This window comes from Dysidea avara, chromosome 14 (genome assembly GCF_963678975.1).
Source record: "Dysidea avara chromosome 14, odDysAvar1.4, whole genome shotgun sequence".
Taxonomy (NCBI): Eukaryota; Metazoa; Porifera; class Demospongiae; order Dictyoceratida; family Dysideidae; genus Dysidea; species Dysidea avara.
The window spans coordinates 14444867-14470828 of record NC_089285.1 but is presented as its reverse complement, the minus strand read 5'-3'; the positions used below and the strand labels follow the sequence as shown (position 1 = coordinate 14470828).

General features: G+C 38.7%; 2 protein-coding genes across 5 annotated transcripts in view; one reads left to right on the top strand and one right to left on the bottom strand.

Annotated features, from left to right (window-relative positions):
- The window catches only part of LOC136244214 (cytochrome P450 4B1-like), a 41754-nt gene that overhangs the window by 12581 nt on the left and 3211 nt on the right, over positions 1–25962 (bottom strand). Inside the window, exons 3-15 of one of the 4 annotated variants that reach the window (XM_066035764.1) lie at positions 24747–24788; positions 23869–23996; positions 20866–20993; positions 20235–20297; positions 19968–20097; positions 19862–19921; positions 19175–19262; positions 19025–19127; positions 18389–18519; positions 16457–16521; positions 15971–16053; positions 15855–15920; positions 11552–11617 (exon numbers count right to left, since the gene is read on the bottom strand). In XM_066035764.1, coding sequence (XP_065891836.1) covers positions 11552–11617; positions 15855–15920; positions 15971–16053; positions 16457–16521; positions 18389–18519; positions 19025–19127; positions 19175–19262; positions 19862–19921; positions 19968–20097; positions 20235–20297; positions 20866–20993; positions 23869–23996; positions 24747–24788 — 1153 coding nt within the window. Of the gene's footprint in view, positions 1–11430; positions 11618–15854; positions 15921–15970; positions 16054–16456; positions 16522–18388; positions 18520–19024; positions 19128–19174; positions 19263–19861; positions 19922–19967; positions 20098–20234; positions 20298–20865; positions 20994–23868; positions 23997–24746; positions 24789–25962 lie in introns of those variants that run through there. The other 3 variants (XM_066035763.1, XM_066035765.1, XM_066035766.1) reach the window with 3 other exon arrangements.
- On the top strand, positions 3538–11168 carry LOC136244210 (uncharacterized). The gene is made up of 3 exons (XM_066035760.1): positions 3538–3679; positions 3979–4883; positions 6532–11168. The coding sequence occupies exons 2-3, from the start codon at positions 4016–4018 to the stop codon at positions 11028–11030; spliced, it is 5367 nt and encodes a 1788-aa protein (XP_065891832.1). The 5' UTR covers positions 3538–3679; positions 3979–4015; the 3' UTR covers positions 11031–11168.

Genomic DNA, 25962 nt, shown 5'->3' with positions numbered 1-25962 from the left:
CTGGTCTCTTAAAGATGATATACAAGTTTCGTTGCACGCTGTTGCACACCCTCAAGTTGCAGTACATAATGGGTTCCCATATTACATTTCCGTATTTTAATATATAGGTCAAACCTCTATGTCCATGCTAGTGCTGACAACCATGAGAGAGAAAAAAACAAAAAAAAAAAACCCCAGTCATTGATTAAAGTTTGTGGGAATGGGTTCTTTGGTTGCTGGCATGCTTTCAGCATGTCACCAATAATTTAAATTGTAATTTTGTACTGTAAACTGAATCTAATGCAAAACAGCCAAGCTGTAAAAAAAGTATGCGGCCCATAAAAAGGCTATGGTGAAAATAGATGTGAAATCCAAGGTGGCGACCAAAAAATGGCTGTGATGGTAGGTTAATGGTAAAAATTTTAATAACGACAATTCAGGTGAATTTTTGTGCCGCTTGGTATTGGCACAAAATTCACCTGAATTGTCATTATTAAAATTTTTACCATTAACCTACCATCACAGCCATTTCTTGGGATTTCACATCTTTTTTCACCATAGCCTTTTTAAGGGCTGCATACTTTTTTTACAGCTTGGCTGTTTTGGATTAGATTTCATTTCTTTTTGTATACACCTATGGCCGGCTTTGGGACTTTTTTAACCTATCTTTTTTTTTACCACAGGAAGAAGAAAAGATGAAGTAGATGTACTTTAAATATTTTATCAGTCAATGTACAAATTATATATATAATACATATGTTGATTACAGAAATCTCCATGGTGGTTTCTTTGTAACTGAACACTCTACAAGGTGACTTCTTCTAGATGCTCTCTCTACAGGGTGAATTGTTTGTAGCTGAACGATCTACAAGGCAACTTCTTCTAGCTGATCTCTCTACAGGGTGATTTGTTTGTAGCTGAATTCTGTACAGGCGATTTGTTTGCAGCTGAGCTCTTTACAGAATGGTTTCTTTGTAGATGAACTCTCTACAAGGTAACTTCTAACTGATCTTTCTACAGGGCAATTTGTTTTGGCAGAATTTTATACAGGGTGATTTCTTTGCTGCTGAACTCTCTACATGGTGGTTTCTTTGTAGCTGAACTATCTACAAGGTAATTTCTTCTAGCTGACCTCTCTACAGGGTGATTTGTTTGTAGCTGAATTCTGTACAGGTGATTTGTTTGCAGCTGAGCTCTTTACAGAATGGTTTCTTTGTAGCTGAACTACAAGGTAATTTTTCTAGCTGATGTCTCTACAAGGTCACTAGTTTGTAGCTGAACTCTCTACATGGTGGTTTCTTTGTAACTGAACTTTCTACAAGGTGACTTCTTCTAGCTGATCTTTCTACAGGGTGATTTGTTTGTAGCTGAACTCTCTACAAGGTAACTTCTTCTAGTTGATCTCTCTACAGGGAGATTTGTTTGTAGCTGAACTCTCTACAGGTGATTTGTTTGAAGCTGAACTCTCTAAATGATGGTTTATTTGTAGCCGAACTCTCTACAAGTTAACTTCTTCTAGCTGATCTCTCTACAGGGTGATTTGTTTGTAGCTGAACTCTCTACAAGGTAACTTCTTCTAGCTGATCTCTCTACAGGGATTTTTGTTTGTAGCTGAACTCTCTACAGGTGATTTATTTGAAGCTGAACTCTCTACAAGGAAACTTCTTCTAGCTGATGTCTTTACAGGGTCACTAGTTTGTAGCTGAATTCTCTACATGGTGGTTTCTTTGTAACTGAACTCTCTACAAGGTAACTTTTTCTAGCTGATCTTTCTACAGGGTGATTTGTTTGTAGCTGAATTCTGTACAGGTGATTTGTTTGCAGCTGAGCTCTTTAAAGAATGGTTTCTTTGTAGCTGAACTCTCTACAAGGTAACTTCTTCTAGCTGATGTCTCTACAAGGTCACTAGTTTGTAGCTGAGCTCTCTACATGGTGGTTTCTTTGTAACTGAACTCTCTACAAGGTAACTTCTTCTAGCTGATCTCTCTACAGGGAGATTTGTTTGTAGCTGAACTCTCTACATGATGGTTTCTTTGTAGGTGAACTCTCTACAAGGTAACTTCTTCTAGCTAATCTCTCTACAGGGAGATTTGTTTGTAGTTGAACTCTCTACATGATGGTTTCTTTGTAGCTGAACTCTCTGCAAGGTAACTTCTTCTATTGATCTCTCCACAGGGCAATTTGTTTGTAGCTGAACTCTACAAGGTGATTTCTTCTAGCTGAACTATCTCTTTCCATAGTTGCATGAACTCCCTACAAGGTAACTTCTTCTAGCTGATCTCTATACAGGTTTCTTGTTTCTAGCTGATCTCTTGAATTCTCTTCAGGGTGACTGCTCTATTAGGATGACTGCTCTATTAGGATGACTGCTCTATTAGAGTATCTCGATCTCGCACTTGCTGCACCAAGTTGGATTTCGTGTTATAACTCCGTGGCTTTAAGTCTGGTTCTTCTACACCATTGATGAGCCTTTCTAAGATGATTACTCCATCTGTACAACGATTTTCAAAGCATTACCCAAAGCGGTTTATCTGGTAGGCGTGGCAAGCAGTCATTTTTTTTATTAGCTAATATCGATTGCGTAATTGTTACACACTGTTGGTTTTTTCGTTGTATCTTCCTGTTTTTTAGCTCGATTTCTTTCAAGCTAAAAAAGATTTGAGGTTCAATAGTTAACCTATTCACCCACCGATTTTCAACTTCTTCCCATACGCGGTTTACCCTGTAGGCGTGACAACATATTGGTGTTATTTTTCGTGAATAATCGCTCATAACTCTTTGCCTGTTTATCGTATTCCAGCCAAAGTTGGTACCCGGATGCGCCTTTATATCTCCCTTCTGTGTGCCAAATTTCAAGGCAATCGGATGTGGCGTTCGCGTTTTATAGCAGTTTTTTATAAGTGTGCGACAAGAAAAAGAAAAATAAGAAAAAACGAAGAAACTGAGCCAATTTTTGAAGTCGCATATCTCGGGAACGCGCGAAGCGATTTCTCTCAAATTTGGAATGTGGAGTGCTGAAGTTGGAGGGCATGTCCACAGCAAAAATCGTCTTGTTTCATCAAGGAAGCACAGAGCTACGGAGGTGCGAAAATTGCGTTTTCTTTCTTCCTGTCAATATACTCACGGGTGTTATGCACCTATCAATGTATTGCCCCACCCCCCCCCCCCCTCGGGCGTAAGTGGGGCTTTACAGGGGGAATTGACACGAAACTGCTGCCCCACTATGGGGCATTTGACGATCGTTCAGTAAGTGCCCAAATATTTTTTGTTGTAACTTCCTCCGCTATGTCAAATCCCGAGTTAATCCCGCGTTGCAACTGGGGCCAACGGTGGGGATTTGACACGATAGGTTTGCCCTACTATGGGGCATTTGACATTCGGCTGTGTCAAATCCCCACTATAGCCCCATATATGCCCGAGGGGGGGTAGTGGGGCAATACATTGATAGGTGCATTACGCGCCGGCTTCTTGGGCCGCACGACAAACTACCCTTGATTTTAAAATAATAATCATCGCCAAACTCAGTTCGCACGTGATCCATTTTATAACGTGTACGTCCAACGTTTTGATAAAATGGGTGTGGCATTGTTTACAACCCACTATATAAACCACCCAGCTACCATTCATCAACGGCTACATCACTACTGCGTCCGAGCTGAGGATTGAACTAGAGCTACCACGCACACTGCAATTATATACAGTAAGTTATCGATACTTGCCCGTATGTCGGCATGCCTGCGCGCTCGTTACTATTATTATTGTTGCTACTGCTTTACAATGACCAGCACTGAAGGTCTGACAGCAACTTGTGCTGCAGCCTTAAGACTTTTTTGTACCTAGCTATATAGCTATCTGGCCAGCTAGCTACATGCATGCAACTATAATCTGATATCGCCAGACCTATAAGCACAAAGCGGCGCGCACTTTCGTGCTGGAGTGCGGCGACGCTGGACTGTTACACCAGGCTGAGTGTGCATGAGTTCTTATCTTTATTTGCAGAGGATTAAGCTGCAATAATCGACGTCAGTGGGTGAAGATGTCTTACAGGCAATCCTACACGACGCCCTACAGCACCAGGATTTCCTACACCTCCGGCTATCAGCCACCTTCACCATACATCCCCTCCTACGACGATCCGGATGATACCCAGTACAGTGGCACTGGACCAGGGACATACGGCGGAACAGAGCCATCATCGTACACTGGTACTGGGCCTCCTCCTTCGTCATATGGTGACACTCAACCACCTTCAACATACACTGGAACAGGACAACCACCTTCTACATACACTGGAACAGGACAGCCACCTTCCTCATATGGTGACAGTGGTCAACCACCTTCAACGTACACTGGAACAGGACAGCCACCTTCCTCATATGGTGACAGTGGTCAACCACCTTCAACGTACACTGGAACAGGACAGCCACCTTCTACATACACTGGAACAGGACAACCACCTTCCACATATGGTGACAGTGGTCAACCACCTTCAACGTACACTGGAACAGGACAGCCACCTTCTACATACACTGGAACAGGACAACCACCTTCATCATATGGTGACAGCAGTCAACCACCTTACACTGGAACAGGACAGCCACCTTCCTCATATGGTGACAGTGGTCAACCACCTTCTACATACACTGGAACAGAACAGCCACCTTCATCATATGGTGACAGTGGTCAACCACCTTCAACGTACACTGGAACAGGACAACCACCTTCATCATATGGTGACAGTGGTCAACCACCTTCAACGTACACAGGAACAGGACCACCTCCTACAACATATACAGGAACTGGACCTCCACCTTCATCATATGGGCAACCTCCTTCCACATATACAGGAACAAGACTACCTCCTTCATCTTACTCATCATATGATGCTGATTATTCCCCACAAAGTTAGTAGCTAATTATAGTGTGAATATTGTCGATGTATGTGCGCATGTTAACCCATCTGAATTTTCCACCCACAACATAATGTAGCAGTGATTTGTACTAATTGTGATTAATATTTAAAGCATAATAATTATGAATAGTTCACATCAACACACTGTATGCATGTATGCAAGCACAAGTTTGGAAAGTGCGTAGCAAAGCACAACACAAATAGCAAATGCTAAAATATGTTTTTGTCACATTTAATTATTTGGTTAAAATAACAAGTGGGCAGACTACATATGCTAATCAAGTGACCACATCCATCACTTTGGGGCGTCTGGATTCAGTGGAATGGAATGGTGGACTGGACTGGAATGGAATGGTGGACTGGACTGGAATGGAATGGTGGACTGGACTGGAATGGAATGGTGGACTGGACTGGACTGGAATGGAATGGTGGAATGGACTGGAATGGAACGGTACTTAGGTAATTCAATTAGTGGTCACCTCTTTTAAAGGACCACCTTCTAACAAAGACCACCTCTTTACAAAGACCATTTTTACTTTAATATCTGAATTGTTGTTTTAGAGCCCTATAAGACAGTCTTATTGATGAATTGTGTGCGACATGTTATGTCCCCTAGAAAAGCCAGTGATATCTGATTTATGATACAATACAGTAATAGCTATATACCCCATACAAAAGACAGCTTGGCTATACAAAAAATATGTGTCCATGAAACTAAAAGCAACTGGCAACTAAAGGAGCTAATATCTAGAAATGAATGTCAATATATACTGGCAACTAAGTATAATTTACAATAATCTTGGTCCTTTATCATTGACTTGTGCAGTCTGACTGTATTAATTCCCTGTAAATCTAATTGGCTAGTAAATTGGTACCTTTCTCAATAGTCCAGTATTGTAGAGGAGAAAAAAGGCAGCTAGTTCTAAGTCCTTGAATTAGGTTAGGTACTCCTAAGGCTGCAGCACATGTTGCTGTCAGACCTTCAGTGCTGGTCACTGTAAAGTGCTAATTATAGTAAATTACTAGCCAATTAGAGTTACAGGGAATTAATTAGGAATGCAGCAAGACTGTATGAGTGAATGATGATGGACCAAATTTCTATAAATTATAGCAAGTTATTTGTCAGTATTTCTTGGCCTCACCCAAATAATATAGCTACTTTAGTTGTAAGTTACTTTTAGTTTGATGGGGACGTCACTTTATACAGCCAAACTGTTTTTGCATGGGGTATATTGCTGTATTACAAATCAGATATCACTCTGATTTTTCTAGGCATGTGGCGCACAACTGATCAATAAGACCATTCTATGGGGATACACTCTAAAACAACAAGATAGCAGCATTTTAAACATTACAGTAAAACGGTCTTTATAAAGAGGTGGACTTTGTTAGAATGTGGTCTTTGTTAGAAGGTGGTCTTTATAAAGAGGTGACCACCAATTGTAATTACCAAAGTACTGTTCCATTCCACCATTCCATTCCAGTCCACCATTCCAGTCCATTCCACCATTCCATTCCAGTCCGTTCCACCATTCCAGTCCACTGAATCCAGACGCCCATCACTTTGTGGATATAGAAATAAAATAGGCATGTTGTTTAATTTATGATAACACCTCTCTACTATTTATTTTTTCATACAGGTTTCCAGTTTAGTGGCAGCTACAAAGGAGATGGAACAGATTCTGAGAGTCTCGAGTTGAGAATTGATTGGGAACCAATATCAGAACATGCAAAAGAACTGAAAGTGCTTTCTGGAGATATCTTTGCAGCAGGGAAGTGGCAGATGTCATTTTTCATAATGAAAGCAATCATTATATCAATGGATAACAACTCAGCAAAGATAAGTGGTACAGGTAAAGTGTGGGATGCAAAAACCAGTGTATCCATTGAGGTCACCATTACAAAAGGTGATGAAGATGCAAGAAGTGCTGTAGTTAAGTTGAAGGTTGGTGGTAAAGAGAGTTCTTTTACATGTGCACGCTACACCAAATTCTTTCGCACTGTGGATATAGAGGTAGATTTCACATCAGAAAACCTTTACTTGCCAACTTATAATACACACATACATCCATCCCGTCCACCATCCTTACCAAAGCGAGACATTGATATTTTCACTGCCTATGCTGATGCTGGTGTGGATTTGCGCTTGGACACAGGAGACTGCAGCCTGGTGTGTGATCCAGATCCCAACACAGCCTGGTCAAATTCAGAGCTTTATGACATCCAAGAGAAAGAGCTCGAAGGTGAAGATCCTAGCAAATGGAAAATCTGGTGCATAATGACAGAGAAGTATGAGCATAGCTCTTCCATTGTAGGTGCTATGTTCGATACCAAGACACGACAAGGCTTTGGATTGTTTACCAAAACTGGCCCACTCGCAAAATTACCGGCAACTTCACCCAAGACTACTGATGTTGAGCTGAGTGTTCAAGAGAAGATTGCCTTACGCCACTACCTATTTACTGCTGTACATGAGTGTGGACATGCCTTTAATTTGCAGCACTGCTTTAGCATGGGACGGCCAAACAGCTTAACGTGGATGAATTATGCAACATCTTACAATAACCTAAATGGTAGTGATTCATTTTACAGAAATTTCGAGTTCTGTTTTGATGATGCTGAATTGCTGTGGCTGCGACATGGTCCATACAATAAGGTGAAACCAGGAGAAGGCAATTGGGGAAAGATTTCTCCAAGTGCAATTCCTGCTTCTGCTGATCTAGATGATCCCGATAGTTGGGGTAGGCTTCTTTCCTTTGATATACGCACAGCTAAGAAGAAGTACACTCAAATGGAGCCAGTCACATTGGAAGTTCGATTACAGAATCTCTCTACTCATTCTATCTTTGTAGAAACAGGGTTCTCACCTCGATATGACATTGTGAAGATATATGTTACTCGTCCATCAGGGGAAATTGAGGAGGTGAATGATTTCAAATCTGAGGACTTGATTGAACCCACCAAGGAGTTACATCCACAGGGATCTACTGATGGTCCTGATCGACACAGTGAGCTTGTATTGCTGCTCTATGAAGCAGATGGCTTCTTGTTTAAAGAACCCGGTACCTACAAGATCATGGCACTCTACCACTCTGGTAGTAAAGAGCTGACAAGTAACACTGTCACTGTAGATATTGCTCCTTATCAGGGTGGTAAGAAAGCACAGGCCACCCTTAAAAAGTTTTTTCAAGATGATGTTGGGCGATATATTTCCATTGGTGGATCCAGGTCACCACGATATGATGAGACCAGAAATTTTCTTGAATCACTTGCTGAGAGTTCCAATGATGGTTACTGGGCTGGTGCTCTTGTGGCAGAAACCTTCACTGCATACGCTAAGGATTATAAGTTAGTAAAATCATCCAGGCAGTATGGAAAAATAGATGTTGGAAAAATTGGCCAGCCAGATTATGTGAAACTTATTAGGTCTACTGAAGCTACCTTGAAGTTTTGCAGAAGTAAGGGTAAGAAGAATGACAATCTTCTGTACACATACATTGTTCTTCAGAGAGCCAAACTTCTTTTGGTAGCTGGTGAAAAAGACAAAGCCAGAGCTGAAATAGAAGACTGCATAAATAACATCCAAAGGAGAGGGGTGAAAGCCTTTATTGCAGAAAAAGTGAGAGAAACTTGGAAGGAATTGGCTGGTGAAGCTGCACCAAAAATATATGATGCCAAAGCAGAAACCAACAAACTGTTTTATTATGAGGACACTAATTTTAATCCAGATGACACGGGGTATCGTGACAGGGATAGAGAGTATTCTTTGACACTGGGTGAAGTATTTTCACAATTCAACGAAAAACATCTTACAGCTTCTACCATGATCGTCCATGATTTGTTTGATATGGCAGATGAAAATGAAGACCTGAAGTCAGTGACTGATTACGTATACAGGTTGCAACATGGAAGGGAGCATAATCAAGAGATGATCAAATATGCTTTTGCTTTATTTGTTATTCACCATCCCCTAGCTCGTAAAGAAGGGTTGCGCTATCCAGAGAATACCACACCTGCTCAACCAACCCCATACTTAAAGTCAAGACCAACTGGTCGACCAGATGAATCATGGATAAACTACTTTAGAAATGATGCAGATTTTGTTTTCCATCATGATCACTGGCATAAGGTATACGTTGGTCAAAGTCTTCCTAGTTCAACTGGCACACACTTGGACAGGCAGGGAGAGCTATTTGCTTACATGCACCAGCAGATGTTAGCACGTTATGATGCTGAAAGAGAAGCCATTGGTCTTGCACCAGTCAGGCCTTATGATTTTCATGAAACAGAGAGAGAAGGCTGTGATCTGAGACCAACATTTACCCATCCTTATTACAATCCACGTCCAGCAGGCATGAGATGGGGTTCAAACAATATCCGCCAGTTTCAGCAGTGGGATTATCAAGTGAAAAGGGTGATTCAAACTGGAACTGTGATAGGCCCAAATATGGAGACCATTAATCTTCGTGCTTCAAGTGACCCATCATTTGGCCCCAATTACTTTGGTCACGTTGTAGAGGCAACTACTGGTGCATTCCAGCGCTATTACGGTAGCATACATAACACAGGTCATGGAGTGTTTGGTTCCATTGGTCAGCAATCAAGACGCAGCAGCTACATGAACTCCACTGCTACTGCTGTACGTGATCCCATATTCTTTAGATGGCACAAGCGTGTTGATACTTACATTGAACAGTTTAACAACACACTTACAACTGAATTAGCCAGGGATGCTCCTCAAGTTAAAATAATGTCAACTGATGTCATTATTAGTCAATCAAACACTCCTCCTGACAATTTTGGATCTTGGGCAAATTCTAAGTGGAGCGCGGACAACTTTAAATCTGATGATGTACGAACTGAAATGGGAGAACCTAAGATGAAGGGAGAATTTGGCAAGGTGACACATAAACCATATACTTATCACATTCGAATTGCCAGATCTGACCCTTCTGACACTAGAAATCCACTTAACTTGACCATTCGCATTTTTATCTGTCCTGCCAGACATGCACAAGAACTTAGGCGATGGATTGAGATGGACAAATTCTGCTACGTCCTTCCAGCAAATCAAGTCTGTGGTATAGTCAGCCGCGAAGATAAGCACTCCAGTGTGATTCGCCGTAACCCTGAAGACATGCAAGGGGATATAGAAAAAGATACCACAAATACAGTAAGTGGTTTTTGTGAGTGTGGCTGGCCTTATAGCATGCTGTTCCCCTGTGGACAAGAGGGATATGGTGAACCTTACAAACTCTGCGTATTTATCTCAGACAACAGCATTGATCAACAAGGAATCCGTACTCACTGTGGAAGTCTGAGTTACTGTGGAGCCAGAGATCGTAAATATCCAGATAAAAGACAAATGGGATACCCATTTGCTACCCCAATGCTTGTGAATGGAAGACGTGTCTCTGTGTATGAAGCTGCTTCTCAACTATATAACATGGCCATGGGAGATTTTAAAATTGTTAAGACCGATACTCGATATGGTCCACCACCTCCCACTCCTACTCCAACACCAGCACCAGTCCCAACACCAGCACCAGTCCCAACACCAGCACCAGCCCCAACACCAGCTCCGAAAACTCCAACAACTCCTCAAGCTCCAACAGAGTATAAGAGAGAAACCTGGTATGCACAAAGCCAACTTCGAGTGTCCAGGTTTGTTTCCTACAAACCAAGTACTTGGGTAGGAGTATTCAGAGTACTGATAAATGGGTCAAATGTCAGGGCTTCTGGAAAAACTATCGTAATACGCTTTGAGGGTCGTGGACATGGAAATGGTGTTTATGCCATCAAAAATGTTAGCATTGGCAAACGATATCCCAGGAGTATGACTACTATTGGACAGCCAACTCCAGTACAGTTCCCTGGAGGAAAACAGCCTGTGATACCTGAAGAAGGAGCACAGTCACTACCAGTCCAGTTTGAAATTGAAGACAATGAGGATTACTTTGTTACCTTCCAAGTATCACAGCCACCTTGCTTCATACGTAACCCATGGCAACATGCACAAACCTGGTTCTCCTCTAGTGGTGGTGACAAGCTAGCCAAGTCAGCTGACTGGGGAGGCAACCAAGTGGCAGTGTCAAGGAATATCTATGGAGTATCGAAGATATTTGTGCCTGATAACTAAACTGACTTGAACAGGACCACATTTAATATTTGTGTTGAGTTTTTAAACTTTATATTAAGGAATTTTGACTTTTTAGGCTTTTAGCTCAAACTTTCTTTTGTGTTTTATGAGATTTTTTTTGAAAAACACTAAACCTCAGCTATTGGTTAACAGTAATTAGTATCTTTATGAATATGGTAGATGTAGGTGCACATAAACAGTAGTAACACAGTCATCCATAGTCAAACTTGCTGTACCATCAATTTCATACTGCAGCTTACATCTGCAATAAATGATCAGATGGCTCATTTTACAAGCTACCATACACTGCATCAGAGTTTTCAAGTGTACGATAAATCCTGCAGTAAGCGTAATGAATTTAATTCATACAAAAAAGAAACATAGTTTATTTAAACTTTTGGGATGTTTGCTGACATCATTTCTTATATGACGTGTATAGAAATTACAAACATATTTCAACATAAACCCATATATACATGCATTTATGTCAAGCTAAATGGAGTTTAAGCATAATTCCATACTTGGCTCGCAATATCAGAGACAAAAATCTTTCAACCTTGTGAGAAGGGTCCACACCAATATAAAATCTAACAAACAAGTACAAAAATAAACATACATGCATTACATTGTGTACTGCTACTTGAGTTTTACATGTACCATAATCACCATACGTCAGGGGTATAGCTACAATGTAGGCAGGTGTGGCAGCTACCTCACCAAATATTGGTGACTGAACTGAGAAGCTAACATTGCATGTTTCTAGATGTATTGAAAGCTTGCATTAACCAAGTTTATAGCAATTTGTATTTCAAATAGTAAGAGACCATACAGAGGAAACTTTAGGGGAATTACTGAGGTTTTCAGAAAGTGGTCAAGCAAGATTGAGATACCCTAATAGAGCACTCACCCTAATACAACAGACAAGTACATTTAATAAGTAAATAATTTTTGATAAAAATGCTCAAATCACTCTGGAATTCAACCTCAGATCGATGATCTAATATACAAAAAAATTTCCCCAGGGGCCAGGGAACATACCCAATGTAATTATATTGATATGCATAATTTAAGCTCATATGCAGACTCAAAACTAGTTATCAAAGTTCCTGGAGCTGCCCATGCAATTCATAGCAGATCAGTACTTTGTAGCAACAGTTGGTACTGTGTGTGTGTGTGTGTGTGTGTGTGTGTGTGTGTGTGTGTGTGTGTGTGTGTGTGTGTGTGTGTGTGTGTGTGTGTGTGTGTGTGTTTTGATCAGGACCACATTGTTAATGTGTTGAGCTACAACAAAAAGAAGTTCCAAATGACTATTACATTAATTTTGTGGAGTGAATATAATGATCTTGATATTAATACTGACTAGTTATTTAAAAATTTAGGGATTGATACAATAAACATGCTATAAAAAGTAAAGAAAAGTAGGGATTAAAATGAGTCTCATTTTAGCAAGTAGTCATCTAATCTTGTTTGACTTGTTTCCTTACTTTTGTTGCATGGATCATTCTTATTTCAGCTGTACGCTTGTTTCCTTACTTTTTATAGCATGTGTATTTTTTTATTTATTAAGGCTTTACAGCACAAGTGCTGAAGGTCTGTAGGGCACCTGGCCCTACAGCCTGTTCAAAGTTGTTACAGAAAGTGTGTTTGAAAGGGTGGAGAAAGAAGAAAAAAATCCATGACTGGACCTAGGCAGCCTTGAACCTGCAGCCATCCAATTAACGCTTGAACGCTTACAGGAGTCTGTCAGGCGGTCAGGATGTTTTCTCCTTGTTAATTTCATGTATATGTATCCAAGGAACTCTAGAGAGTGACTTATTATCTCAAAGTACCCCATGTGAAACCAAATGGATATTGATCCCTACTTTCTTTTAAAATTTTTAATTTTTTAATAACTAGTTTGTTAACTTTTTATGTCTAGCTAGCTAGCTATACTGTACACAATTACATAATTTTAACACTAGAATAGAGTTCATGGCCTCCTAACTCTTCTTGATATTTTTCAGGGCTGTTCAGGCAAAGTAATGGCTAGAGTCAGGTTACCGCTATAGAATAGGGTTACTACCAAGCTGTATGCAAAACTAAGCATGCATGCTTTTAGGGTCTGGATTGCCCCCATCTGGGACAAAATTCAAATAGCCACTCTGAGATTGCATCTTTAGAAATCAGCAGTTTATTTGATGACTGTTCTATTAGAGTATTTTATTGCCTGTCTGTTCTATTAGAGTATATCAATCTGTACTTTTTAATCAGCATTCAGCAAAACCTACTATGGCCACTGCCATAGTGGCCGTATAGTGCCTTGTTTTTCCTTCTTTTTTCTCAGTTATCTTCTCTTTGTTTTCTATGTAGTGCTTTTGGTTGTAGCTTTTTCCTTTGTACCATTCAAAGACATGATTACCTCACCAAAAACTAAACTGGTAAGACCATAAAGCAACTAGAGATAGCGACTCCTTCCTTGACTTTTCATACTCATCTGAGGGCACTTCATTAAAATCACGTGCAATAATCATGTGTTAAGGCAGTAACACACGCCGCAATTATCAATTATCTTTCAGGGCTGAGAAGAAGGGCCAATGAGTGATGGAACACAAACAGCATGGTGCAGTGGACAAAACGTAATCGAAACAACAGATTTGTAAGTCATTATCTTGGCTGTCTGAAATGTCTGGAGCCTTACACCAGGCAGGCAGGCAGATGAAATGCAGCAGGGTGGTTAATTTTGAATTTTTTTAAATTCACTGTACATTGAAACAGTCGACTTTTCACTTTGCTTAACCAAGGTACAGCATCATTACAGCTGTACTAATGCATTCCTGGTGGTTTTTTCTGGAAAAATGTATTGCAAGGCTATGCAAGGCTACATTGTTGAAATTATTAAAAGTGCAAAAATTTACAAGGCTGTATGATTTCTTACCAATCTCTACTTATTAATACACAGAAAAATTTGGAATTTTCAACTAGAGTAGGGACCATGGCACATCGATAAAAAGTACTGAAACAAGCTGGAGTAGTGCACGATATTAAATCACAGTAAAACAATAAGAAGTGTAGTATCCTTACTGTGCTTATCCATAATGGTATCTTGAGCACAGTAGGGATATAACACTTTCTTATTGTTTCACTGTGATTTAATATCGTGCACTACTCCAGCTTGTTTCAGTACTTTTTATCGATGTGCTATGGTCCCTACTCTATTTGAAAATTCCAAATTTTTCTGTGTACTTGTTTGTTAACTTCTTTGTAAATAATTATTATGGCTGGTGGACCCATGCATACCACATCTGAAATGACGCCGTGTGCCCCAGTTATATAAATTATCAACTGAAAAATGAAGTATCCATTACCCTTTGTTGTCAGCTATGACTATACAGCATTTCGGATCAAGAAGTGTTCAAAAAGTGCCTCTGCAATCCATGCATACCGAAAGAAGAAATAGTGCCGAGTGCCCCAGTTTTATTAATTATCATCTGAAAAGTGAGTATCTATTACGCTTCATTGTCGGCTATGTTCAACGGGTTGCACAGCAGTACGAATCAATAACTGTTCGAAAAGCACCTCTACAATCAAAACAGCCACTATGAAAAGTACGGACGATTTCCGTTACGAAGGGATGCCATCACATGCTGCCGCCAAATCGACACTTTTTGCTGTCAACAAAGATGAATGGGACACAAAGGAGGACACTGGTAAATCCATGAAGAATGCATTGTATGTATTGCGGTATGCCAAAAGGCACCTCTCGGGCTGAAGCGACGTCGAACAATGAAAAATGCAAGCCCGTACGTAGCCTTAGCCATTATCGAGTTACGCTTGTCTGAAGACATCAGTACTTAGTCAGTCAGTCAGTTAGTAGAAAATTCCGTTAAATAAATTATTTTTAAAATTCCGTAGCAACTTGTTGAAAGCGTTTCGGGTCGATCTGAAAGCTTTTTGGGAATAATTTTACCTAGCCAATACTGCCTCATCACTGTCAGAGAAAATTGAGACTGTTTTTTGGATGATATTATTTCGTAGGCCACGCCTACTCTTTCATGGTCCCTACTATGCACTACTATCATAGTGTATGATAATGAATAACTTGTGCTCCTAGAGTCAAGTCCTGAACTACAGCTATATATAATATGTGCATTCTTTGTAATGAAGTATGACTTAAAATTACCTCCAGATTCAAATTTGTCACACCTAAATTTCGAGGGGGGGACATGCCCCCAGACTCCCTAGCTGGAGCGGCAGGATACTGATGTGTGCTTCATACACTAGAGTACATGCATCATTTTATGGCCCACCATAAGCATTGCAATCTCACCTATTTAGAATTTATAGCTACTGCACCCCTGTATGTATGTGTATGTGCTTACCAGGTCCTAGCTACAAGATCAGGTACAAATACAGGTTTTTTTGGGCTAGTCAACAATACAAAGAAGACAGTAGTATTTCTATTAATATTATTGGTTAAAAGCAACAGTTTACTGAAATACCATCATGTAATTGTTCTCCCAGGCCTATACGTTGTTCAGTTCAGTGTTGCTGGTGTGTTGTAGTAATACTAATACATACACTATATGTCCTATTCCATCTTTGTATGAGTGTATTGTTTGTACTGTATTTTATCTGTAGAGAAGCCGGCTGGTTATGACCTACTCATGATATTATATTGCTAACAAGGATAATTTCAGTTCACTCAAGAGATCTATAGCACAAATAAACACATTGCTTTCTACTAGTGGAATCTGCCTGCTAATAGCTTATCACATTATAAACATTATGTGTCTTTTATTAATACACCACAAAATGTTCTTGGTTATACATCAGTAATCAACTTACCGATTGACAATATGGGCCACAGCAATTTTTAATTCATGCATGGCAAAGTTCTGGCCAATGCAGTTTCTATATAATACAGATTAGCATGTGGAGCAATTAACAAATTGATACATTACCGTGGGCCAGCTGAAAATGGGGTGAATGCAAAAGAGTCTTGCAACTTTACATTCTCAATGCTGAACCGCAGTGGATTAAATTTCTGAACACAATACACATACAATAATACATACACTGTAAAGGATGATATAAAACTAACAGCAGTACATGTAAAATGTATCAGCTACAAGTACACAATGTAAACATTTTATAGTATTATTAATAAAGAACAAATAAATCTAACAAAATTTCAAAAAATGCACATCACTCTCTGTATATTCAGTTATGTACTGTTTGTAATTTTATAATTCACTCACAACATTCCTTACATGGGCTTATTGATTCATTGATCATATCCGTAATACAAGTAGGGTACATAACAAAATTACATAAGGTCTTGACATGTGATTAGTAACATTGCTATGTAGTTATTAACTTAGCACTTAATGCGGTCATTGTATAAAGTGAACAGATACTAAATTCTTGTAAGCAGACACAACACTTACTTCAGGATCTGGCCATATCTTAGGGTTGTGGTGGTGAGCATTTACATGAATAGTGATATTAGTACCTAACAAAAATGATAAAAGTTATTTTGGCATATTTTATTTAGGGTATCATACGCCATCTAGTAGGGATCAAGAAGATCTGCATATTCTCACCAAGAAATATCAACAATAAATTACCTTTTTTGATAAGTTGGTTAAATATAACCAAGCCCAGAGTGCTTCCAACAAGCTTCTACAGAATTTATTTTTTCTTAACAAAATTTTCTATTGACTGACCAACTAACTTACAAGCATAACTCTAACAATATGGGGTTGATATCTAAACAATTAGACTACACTTAGGCCCAGCACATGTGTTTTGGTGTACTGCATGTGTTTTGGTGTCTCACATAACCTGACTACTTTCTTTATTGGGGAAAAAGGGTTTAGTAAATGTGGTATATCACTGCTGCTCTCCAACCGACAGACTCTATAGTAGCACAGGTAATAGACTACTTGCTTATAGGCAAGATCCACACACGATAGTTACATATGTGGCTTAATATGAGGTATTATTCACAAAACAGTGTTTGAGTGTATCAATATAATAATTGTCTTCACTGTATTATATAGATACAGTACTATGGCACATTACAGGGAAAATTACAAACGATTCCTCCTTTGTGACAGACATTTTAACATACAAAGCTATTTGCATGCTACCCTAGAAATGGGGTGTATCCATTCACTGGACTGGACTACTGGAATGGATTACTGGACTGGACTACTGGACTCACATAAAATTTGCTCAAACACATTTTTTCAACCACAAACACCTTTTTCAACCACTAAAAGTGATTACATAGAGGAGTATACCACACATAGAGAGGGCTCTTGCCCTTTCCATGTCTTATCTTGAATATTAGAGGCACATACATACAGATACAGTAACTGTAGTCTATTATTTTAAATTTATTTAAACACAAGTGCTGAAGGTCTGTAGGACACCTGGTCCTACAGCCTATTCAAAGATGTATGTTTGAAAAAGGTGCTAGTTTTGGTGGTTTATTTAATGGTATAACTTTGGTTTGAACTCTTGTTACACTTGCCGTATTTATTACAAATATGTGTAACCTTACCTTCCTGTTTGAAAGTGTGCACAATGAGAAGCAATTCTTTACACTGCCCACTCGTTGCTATTTACAAATATTATAAACCAAAGAGCTGGCAAAGCTAGAGTGAATGAATGTACAGACTGCTGAAAGGCTCTAGGCGATTTCTATGTTACATAATATAATTGCATTGTGTAAAATTATTATTGTGTGCTATTTTACAAGAAGGCTATAGAGAAGACAGACAGATGCAATAGTAGTGTTAACAGTGCACAGTGCTTGAAACATTACTAGTAGTAGGCAAATAATTTTTGATTTGATAACGAACTGCACTTGGGTTTTAGTGCAGTTTTTGTGACCAAAGTACAAGTTTTAGTACATGTTTTATGTCGGCGAATGGTATCAATTTCTAAAACACCTTTTGTGGTTAATTCTGATGATAAAAGGCAAGAAAATAAAAACTTGAGTCCAGTAATCCAGTCCAGTAATCCAGTCTAGTAATCCAGTCCAGTCCAGTGAATGGATACACCCCTAGAAATGACACCTTACATTGCAAGTGAAAAACAAAAAGGGAGTACAAAGGTTAATTAGTTCATGATGCATGCATTGTACCAGCTGCATGGTCTTGCTTAGCCAAACTGCTTTTCTGATTGGTGATAGACTGCAGCAGAGAAGTTATGCATGCCATTTCAGTGTTTTGAAGCTTCTATCCTGATTCGATTGAATTCTCAACCAGAGCCATACACCACATTACTATACTGATTAACCAAGAATTTTTAGCTTATACCATAAACCACTCATCCAGTTACATTTTACAAATATAAATTATTGTCCACACCTTTTTGTAACTTGTACCCATCAAGTTCACAGTCCTGACTTAGTTTTCTCGCAATCATTGGAACAGGAGGGTAGAGCCTCATCGATTCTTTGATGCACATTGAAATATATGTCAGTTTGTTTAAGTCTTCCCTACAAGTCAATAAAGACACGTAACCCATCCCAGTAAGCATAGAGCTACTCTACACACACTTTACAGCTGAATATCCGATGTAAGACAGTCAATCTACTTGACTACCATTACTACATAACAAAGGTCAGATGTATATATTGCCAAAATATTGGCATCCAATATCTGTGACGCCAACAATCACTATTTATTTTGAATGACAGTTCTAACCAACTGAATAACTAAACGATCAAATGAACTATTTACCTGACAAATGAGAAAACCATTAGTAATTTAAAATTCTTATCCCATCTTACTATATAGTCACTGAGGAAACAAAATGCACAACTTTATCACTGTTCCTACATATTTTTGTATGCAAAATAAAATGAAGTCTTTGTTTTATTTAGTCAACACACATTGAGCAGCTTTAAACTACAACTACATTTATATATATCCTTACTAAAGTGCTATGTAATGCCCACCATGCAGTAATCTATACAACTATCATTACACAATACTATTTACCATGAAACATCATCCTTGTTGTGCATAACTTGTCTAGCTTCACTCCGACATTTTTCTTGATGATCAGGATTTGTAGCCAAGCAATACAGGATCCAGTACAACCCTACAGGAAATAAGTTGTATTAAGTGTTCATAAATGTTCATGTATACCAGCAGCTGTAGTGTCATGACCCTCAAACATAAAAGTGTTAACTTCCTCTCTGATCTCCTCATCTGTAAGGCCATATCCCTGTTCATCCTGTGGTAAAATACAAATTTACACTTCAAATATTTGCAGCAGTATACACTATCCAGAATTACTTTCATGTTTTATGGGTCAATTATATGACACTGAATCAGGCTTTAAACACTAAAAGTTTGGAATAGGAAACTTTGGAGTCAGGATGAATCAATAAGTACTCTTACTACAGCCATAGCTGAGGTATACAGGTAAGAAGGAAAAATCCTGACCTAAATTACTATAATATATCACGTTGGTGGTAATAAGAGGACCTATCTACATAGGTTTTAAACAAGTCAGTAGTATCAACATTGACTGTTTCTTCTGAGAGTCCACTCCAATCATCTCTCAATGAGAAGTGGTGTTGCAGTTGACACATAGCATGCGCTAAAACAATGATCTCTACTTACAGAAGATGACTGAAAAGTATACACAAATGTAGTTGGATCCATGTCCAACAAATTGTAAACCAGTCTATAGGCATATGTTAAAACTCCTTTAATACATTGATATCTGATTGTTTCATTACACTGCTTTCTAGAAAGTTTCTCTTTGCATACTCAATGAATGCACTAGATTCTTATTGTGACCCCTACTTTGACACTTATATCACATACCTTAGCAGACAATAGAATATCCAAAAAGTCAACATATTTCTTTGATAGGCTTCCAGAATCCTACATGTACTATCTAAACAAAATGTCTCAAGCACATATCGTGTACCTCAAGTAATTGTTTCCTTCTCTTATTAATTGCTTTATCACAATATTCATGAAGGATCTTAATGCAGCCATGAAATTTGCGACCAAGTGGACTTAACTTGAAGATCCAATTAGGATGGTATGGTGGAAACCTTGAAAAATACATGAATCTGAAAGCCATGTGACATAATCTTGTAGCTATATACAATAGACTATACCTGGCTATGCCATATACCATACATTAACACAAAAAACTCATACAATTTATTAAATTCACACATGTCAATACCTCATTCTCAATACAGGAATTTTACTTATCTCATGGACAGCATTCACATATGGACTATTATCCCTAAAGTATGCAAGAACAAAGAGCCAGTATTGTGCTTATATACACATCTGCAGATATGTATACATAGTACAAGTCATATACTTTTACAACATCAAATTCAAATCAATATCAAATATACACAATATCATAATTATTCAAATAGTATACCAATATCAAACTCCATGGCTATGTTATACACTTTTGCATTGCTAGTCATAATGTTGCTATATGACTAAATGACATCCTCCATAGCTTGATATATGGATTAGTTCCTCCAGTACTACAAAGTGTCATTACAATCCCAGGACAAGATGCTGCATGCTCTGCATGTTGTAGGGCATTTTAAAACATTGAAAATTAATATATACAATGACACTTTTAGTTACACACCTAAAACAGTTACCCAGCCCAGTGTTCAGTAATAGCCAAGCCATAGCAGGTATATAATACCATGATCATGTGAAACTCCAAATGTGCTGTCAGGTGTATTAATGAGGTGCACAAATTACAATCCCTTAAACTATGTAACTTTGTTATAGAACATAAACCTGTGTACACAATGTGTACTGTGTAGTGTGCAAAAACTCACTTTTCAACCAGACAACTGCTGGAGTGATCAGAGAAGGCACATCTCAACAAAATATCCAGTGTGTACAGTGAGGCATAGTCTACCACATTAAATGATGTCCCCTTGTCTGAGTGTTCTTGCCAGATATCCTAGGTAATGAAAGTCTCAGATCACTACATGCTGTGTCACAAATAAATGATCTGCAGAGGAGGTTGGACACGTTTTAAACGCCACCTAAAATTATTGCTGTTAATTACATTACCTTTTTGTTTTGCAAAAGCGCTAGGGTATTGGGTGAAAATACCAAAGCATTGTTTTGTGCATATAATTTCATCAGACTGATTGTGTATGTATTCATACACAGGAAAGATGATGTCTCAATGTTTTATATCAAGACTCTCCATAAAAACAGACTTTTGTATAATATATTTTGGTGGTGCCCAACCTCCTCTGAATGACATAAACGGTTTGCCATGCTAAAAATTTTTATTAATTGCCATTAAAAGTTAATCAGTATTATCAAGAATTCATAATATGTACTTTTGGTACAATTCTCTTGGGTGAAAACCTGACATTTCAATTAAAATTAGCAAGGTTCTCCCCAAAACAGGGTCTGGTGCATCAATACATTCTAAACACAATTATCTTCCCACTGCTGATGCTGTAGAGATAATAATAAACCAGTAACAGAAAGGAAAACTCCAAGGAAGCACCAAACTGGCCAAGAAACAATGTATCTCCTGTGCATTCAACTGAAACAGTAATATTTTTATGGAGCTAGCACATGACAGTGATTCTTAAAATAGAATTTCTCGTCCTCAAGACTTCAGTGAAAATTCAAACTGCATCGGTTCGATTAAGGAATTCCTTGAAATGAAACAATAACTTGAATAATACATAATGCATTACACTAGAGCTAGCAAAAGAAGATCTGGGTGAAGAGCAAAACCCAAATAACACCCCTTGTGATGAAAGCAGCTATTTGTAATTACACTGGTTCTATTTGTCGTACCAAGTCACCTTAACAGTACAAATTTGACCTTAGTACACACTGCCATTTGAGACTTAAGCAGAAGTTTGAGAGTGGCCAAAGGAGTGATGTCCCAAGCATCTGTGGCTGATAACCACGAAAGGCTGACAGTGATGGTTCACCAAAAGAAAGGCATTTCAATCTTAATATTCACTGCATTACAGAAGGTAAAGAAACTTTACTCTGAGTTAACACCAAACAACTGGAAGTGCAGAAGCAGCTGTTTTATTTATTTTTGTATGGGGAGTAAACATAGTTTCCAATATCTGGGAGGGTGGGGTACAGTATCTATGGTTCAGTCCATTACACAGTGTTACAACCAAAGAACACTACAAGAAGGATCTCTACAATAAACAATGGAAAACTTGCCTGTTACAAATGTATAGTTCTGCAAATTGACACCTTGCACTATCAGCAAAGATAAATGGAACACAAATGAGGACACAGATAAGTCCATGAAGCATACATTGTACATACTGCGGTATTTCAAAAGCACCTGTCGGGCTGAACCAATGTTGAACAGTGAAAAAATCAAACATGTAGCCTTAGCTGTTATCAAGTTACGCTTGTCTTAAGGCATCAGTCAGGCAGTGAGTGAGTGAGTGAGTGAGTGAGTGTGTGAGTGAGTGAGTGAGTGAACGAGTGAGTGAGTGAGTGAGTGAGTGAGTGAGTGAGTAAAGCCTTAATAAATAAATAAATAAAATAAAATTCCACTGAATAAATATTTTCGTAGCAACCTATTGGAAGCATTTCAGGTCATACTGAAGACATTTTTGGGTTTGGTTATACCTAACCAATACTGTCAAGGCGTCATGAAGGTACTGTGAGGTTGGTTTTAGGATGATATTTTTGGCCAGAAAAGCCCAAACCTTTGTCCCTAATATACAGTACCATCATATTATATGATAAGACCACTTCATTATAGTGGTTACCTCTAGTAGGTCCCAATATTTCATGACCTCATTAGTAAGGCCACTTCATATTTATATAGGCCTTTTTTGATCCCAGAAATGATCCTATTGATGACCCTATTTACCCTATTCCTCAAAGTTTTTGAAAGAAACTGCCATTCATATTGCCCCCTCACTCACTTTTATCTCTCAAGCTTCCATCAGTCAAGGTATTGTTCCTTCCAAATGGAAAAAAAAGCCAATGTTGTACCTGTTTATAAGAAAGGCAGTCGCACAAACCCAGGAAACTATCGACCTGTTTCCTTGACAAGTATTTGTTGCAAGACACTTGAGCACATAATTTACTCATCAATCTTCTCCCACCTTGACAAATATTCACTGCATGTAGCATAGTGTGAATGTTAAATGAATGTTGTGGCTGTTTCAGTAGTCCTGAAACAAACTGGTAACCAATGTCTGTATAGCTACCTACAGCATGGAGTGGAAACTACAAAAGAAGCAAGGATGGTGATCACTGGCACAAGACCACATAATGGACTAAAGTATAACAAAAAACATGTAACATGTACTAGTCTGTTCATCACATCATAATCAGCACATAAAGTTTTATTGCGCTGGTGTTATTTTTGCAATGATGTCATGAATTTTAACGTGGTCTCACATAAAATGCAAACTGTAAATCTATGTAGCATGAAATGTCTCACTAATAAACACAGATATGCTACAAGTACTGTATGAGAAGTACTATTTCACTACTCGAACCTTAACAATGTGGCTAGGCTTTTCTAAGTCAACAGTGCATTCTTCCATGTACCAACCAACACAATGACCTTTGCAATCTAAAACCTTCCTAAGTGCTTGTTGCCTTCTTTCAGGTAATATGCTTGTGTGGTATTGTATTGTATGATTCTACTCTACCACTACTCATGATCAGTATATTCAATCTTATATAGAAGATTCCAGGATTATAGAGTCTGTGGTTCAAACTGGAAGTCATAGGATCAAGCAATGTGTTTACTGTGCTAATATTCATATCAACTTTTTTTCTTATGTACAAAATATTGTTTAAACAACCATACTTACCAATAATGTGTGAGTAACCTCATTTACAATGGGAACATATGATTTGAGAATATCAAAATGAAAACCAGGAGTGAGCATTTTACGATGTTGAAACCATTTCTCCCCTGAGCTAAGTAACAGTCCATCACCTATTGGCATAGAGTGAGTGTAATTAACTAAATATTGCGGTAACTAATTTAGCTAGTAGACAAGTGTACCAACCCAAATTTCTCACATTAAGCATATTTGTGTGAATGTGTGTGTTGTTTGTATGTTTTGTGTGTAGTTTGTTGTGTGTATGTTTTGTGTGTAATCTGTGTGTGTGTGTCTGTATGTGCATGTGTGAGACAGCATAGCCAAGTGGCTAGAGCATTGTCCTGGTAATCAAAAGGTTCCAGGTTCAATGTCCAGTTACGCCAAGTTGGTGCTGTTGTTGTTTCCTTGAGCAAGAAACTTACTCACATTAATCCAGTCTACCCAGCTGTAAAATGGGGACCTGGTGTCAACTGGGGAAGCAGCCCACCCAGCTGTAAGATCAATGGGTATCTGGTGTTTACTGGAGAAGCAAATTCCAACCATCTATAGTGGGTGAAGGACCAGGTAGGACTTCAGATGCACACACCCTCAAGACCCCTGTGGGTTTTAGTCCTGCCCCGGGAGGAATTTCCAGTGCTGAAGCTGAACCCTAGCACCCAAGTAGTGCACAGCCGTCCCAGTGCTAGCTCACTGGGTAGGTGTGACTAGAGGTAGCTGAAGGCTTTGCTTTTTTTGCTTGTGTGTGTGTGTGTGTGTGTGTGTGTGTGTGTGTGTGTGTGTGTGTGTGTGTGTGTGTGTGTGTGTGTGTGTGTGTGTGTGTGTGTGTGTGTGTGTGTGTGTGTGTTGCACACTATCTCACTTACCAATCCAATCAACCAGAAAATAGTAGAAGTCAGCTTTTGGTTCTAAAATGCACATATTACAAGTAACTTGATACAGTATGGTAATTTAATGCACACATCAGTGGTGGATTGAAATTTTAGAAGGACTTTCAAGGTTATACAACTGGAACAGATTTAGAATATACAATATTAAATCTAGAAATATGAGATATTTGTGTTAAAGTATTAAAATATTCTAATAGAGCAGTCAGTTGTTCTAACCAGCTGGGTAGACGAGCAGTCAGTTGTTCTAACCAGCTGGGTAGACTGGAGCCTTTTCCCCTGAGATATAGAACTCCAGCCCCCATAATTAACTCCCTTACACGTAATCAGTTTTGTATAATCTACTTTGGTTTTTGCACAGATATAGCAATCTAATCCAAAACAGCCAAGCTGTAAAAAAAGAGTGCGGCCCTCAAAAAGGCTATGGTGAAAAAAGATGTGAAATCCAAGGAAGCGGCCAAGAAATGGCTGTGATGGTAGGTTAGTGGTAAAAATTTTAATAACGACAATTCAGGTGAATTTTGGTGCTGCTTGGTCTTGGCACAAAATTCACCTGAATTGTCGTTATTAAAATTTTTTACCATTGACCTACCATCACAGCTATTTCTTGGCCGCCAACTTGGATTTCACATCTTTTTCACCATAGCCTTTTGAGGGCTGCACTCTTTTTTTTATAGCTTGGCTGTTTTGGATTAGATTTCACTTCTTTTGCATTTGTATACCCCAATATGCCGGCTTTGGGACTTTTTAAACCTATCTTTTTTTCTTTATCACAGGAAGAAGAAAAGATGAAGCAGATGTTAAATACTTTAAATATTTCTAATTTTATCAGTAAATGTACAAATTATATATATATAATACATATATTTATTACAGAATTATCTACATGGTGGTTTCTTTGTAACTGAACACTCTACAAGGTGACTTCTTCTAGCTGATGTCTCTACAGGGTCACCCATCAAGTCACCCAGTAGAGAGATCAGCTAGAAGCAAATCACCCTGTAGAGAGTTCAACTACATTTCAAGCCACCCTGTACAGAGTTCAGCTACTGTAAAAACAAGTCACCCTGTAGAGAGATCAGCTAGAAAAGAGTCACCCTGTGTAGAGTTCAGCTACAAACAAATCTCTCAGTAGAGATCAGCTAGAAACAAGTCACCCTGGACAGTGTTCAGCTAGAAACAAATCACCCTGTAG

Bases quoted from the DNA above. Each gene is read 5' to 3' on its own strand.
- LOC136244210 (XM_066035760.1), top strand. From the start codon at position 4,016: ATGTCTTACAGGCAATCCTACACGACGCCCTACAGCACCAGGATTTCC. The intron at 4,884-6,531 runs GTTAGTAGCTAA...TTTTTCATACAG, and splicing joins TGCTGATTATTCCCCACAAA to GTTTCCAGTTTAGTGGCAGC.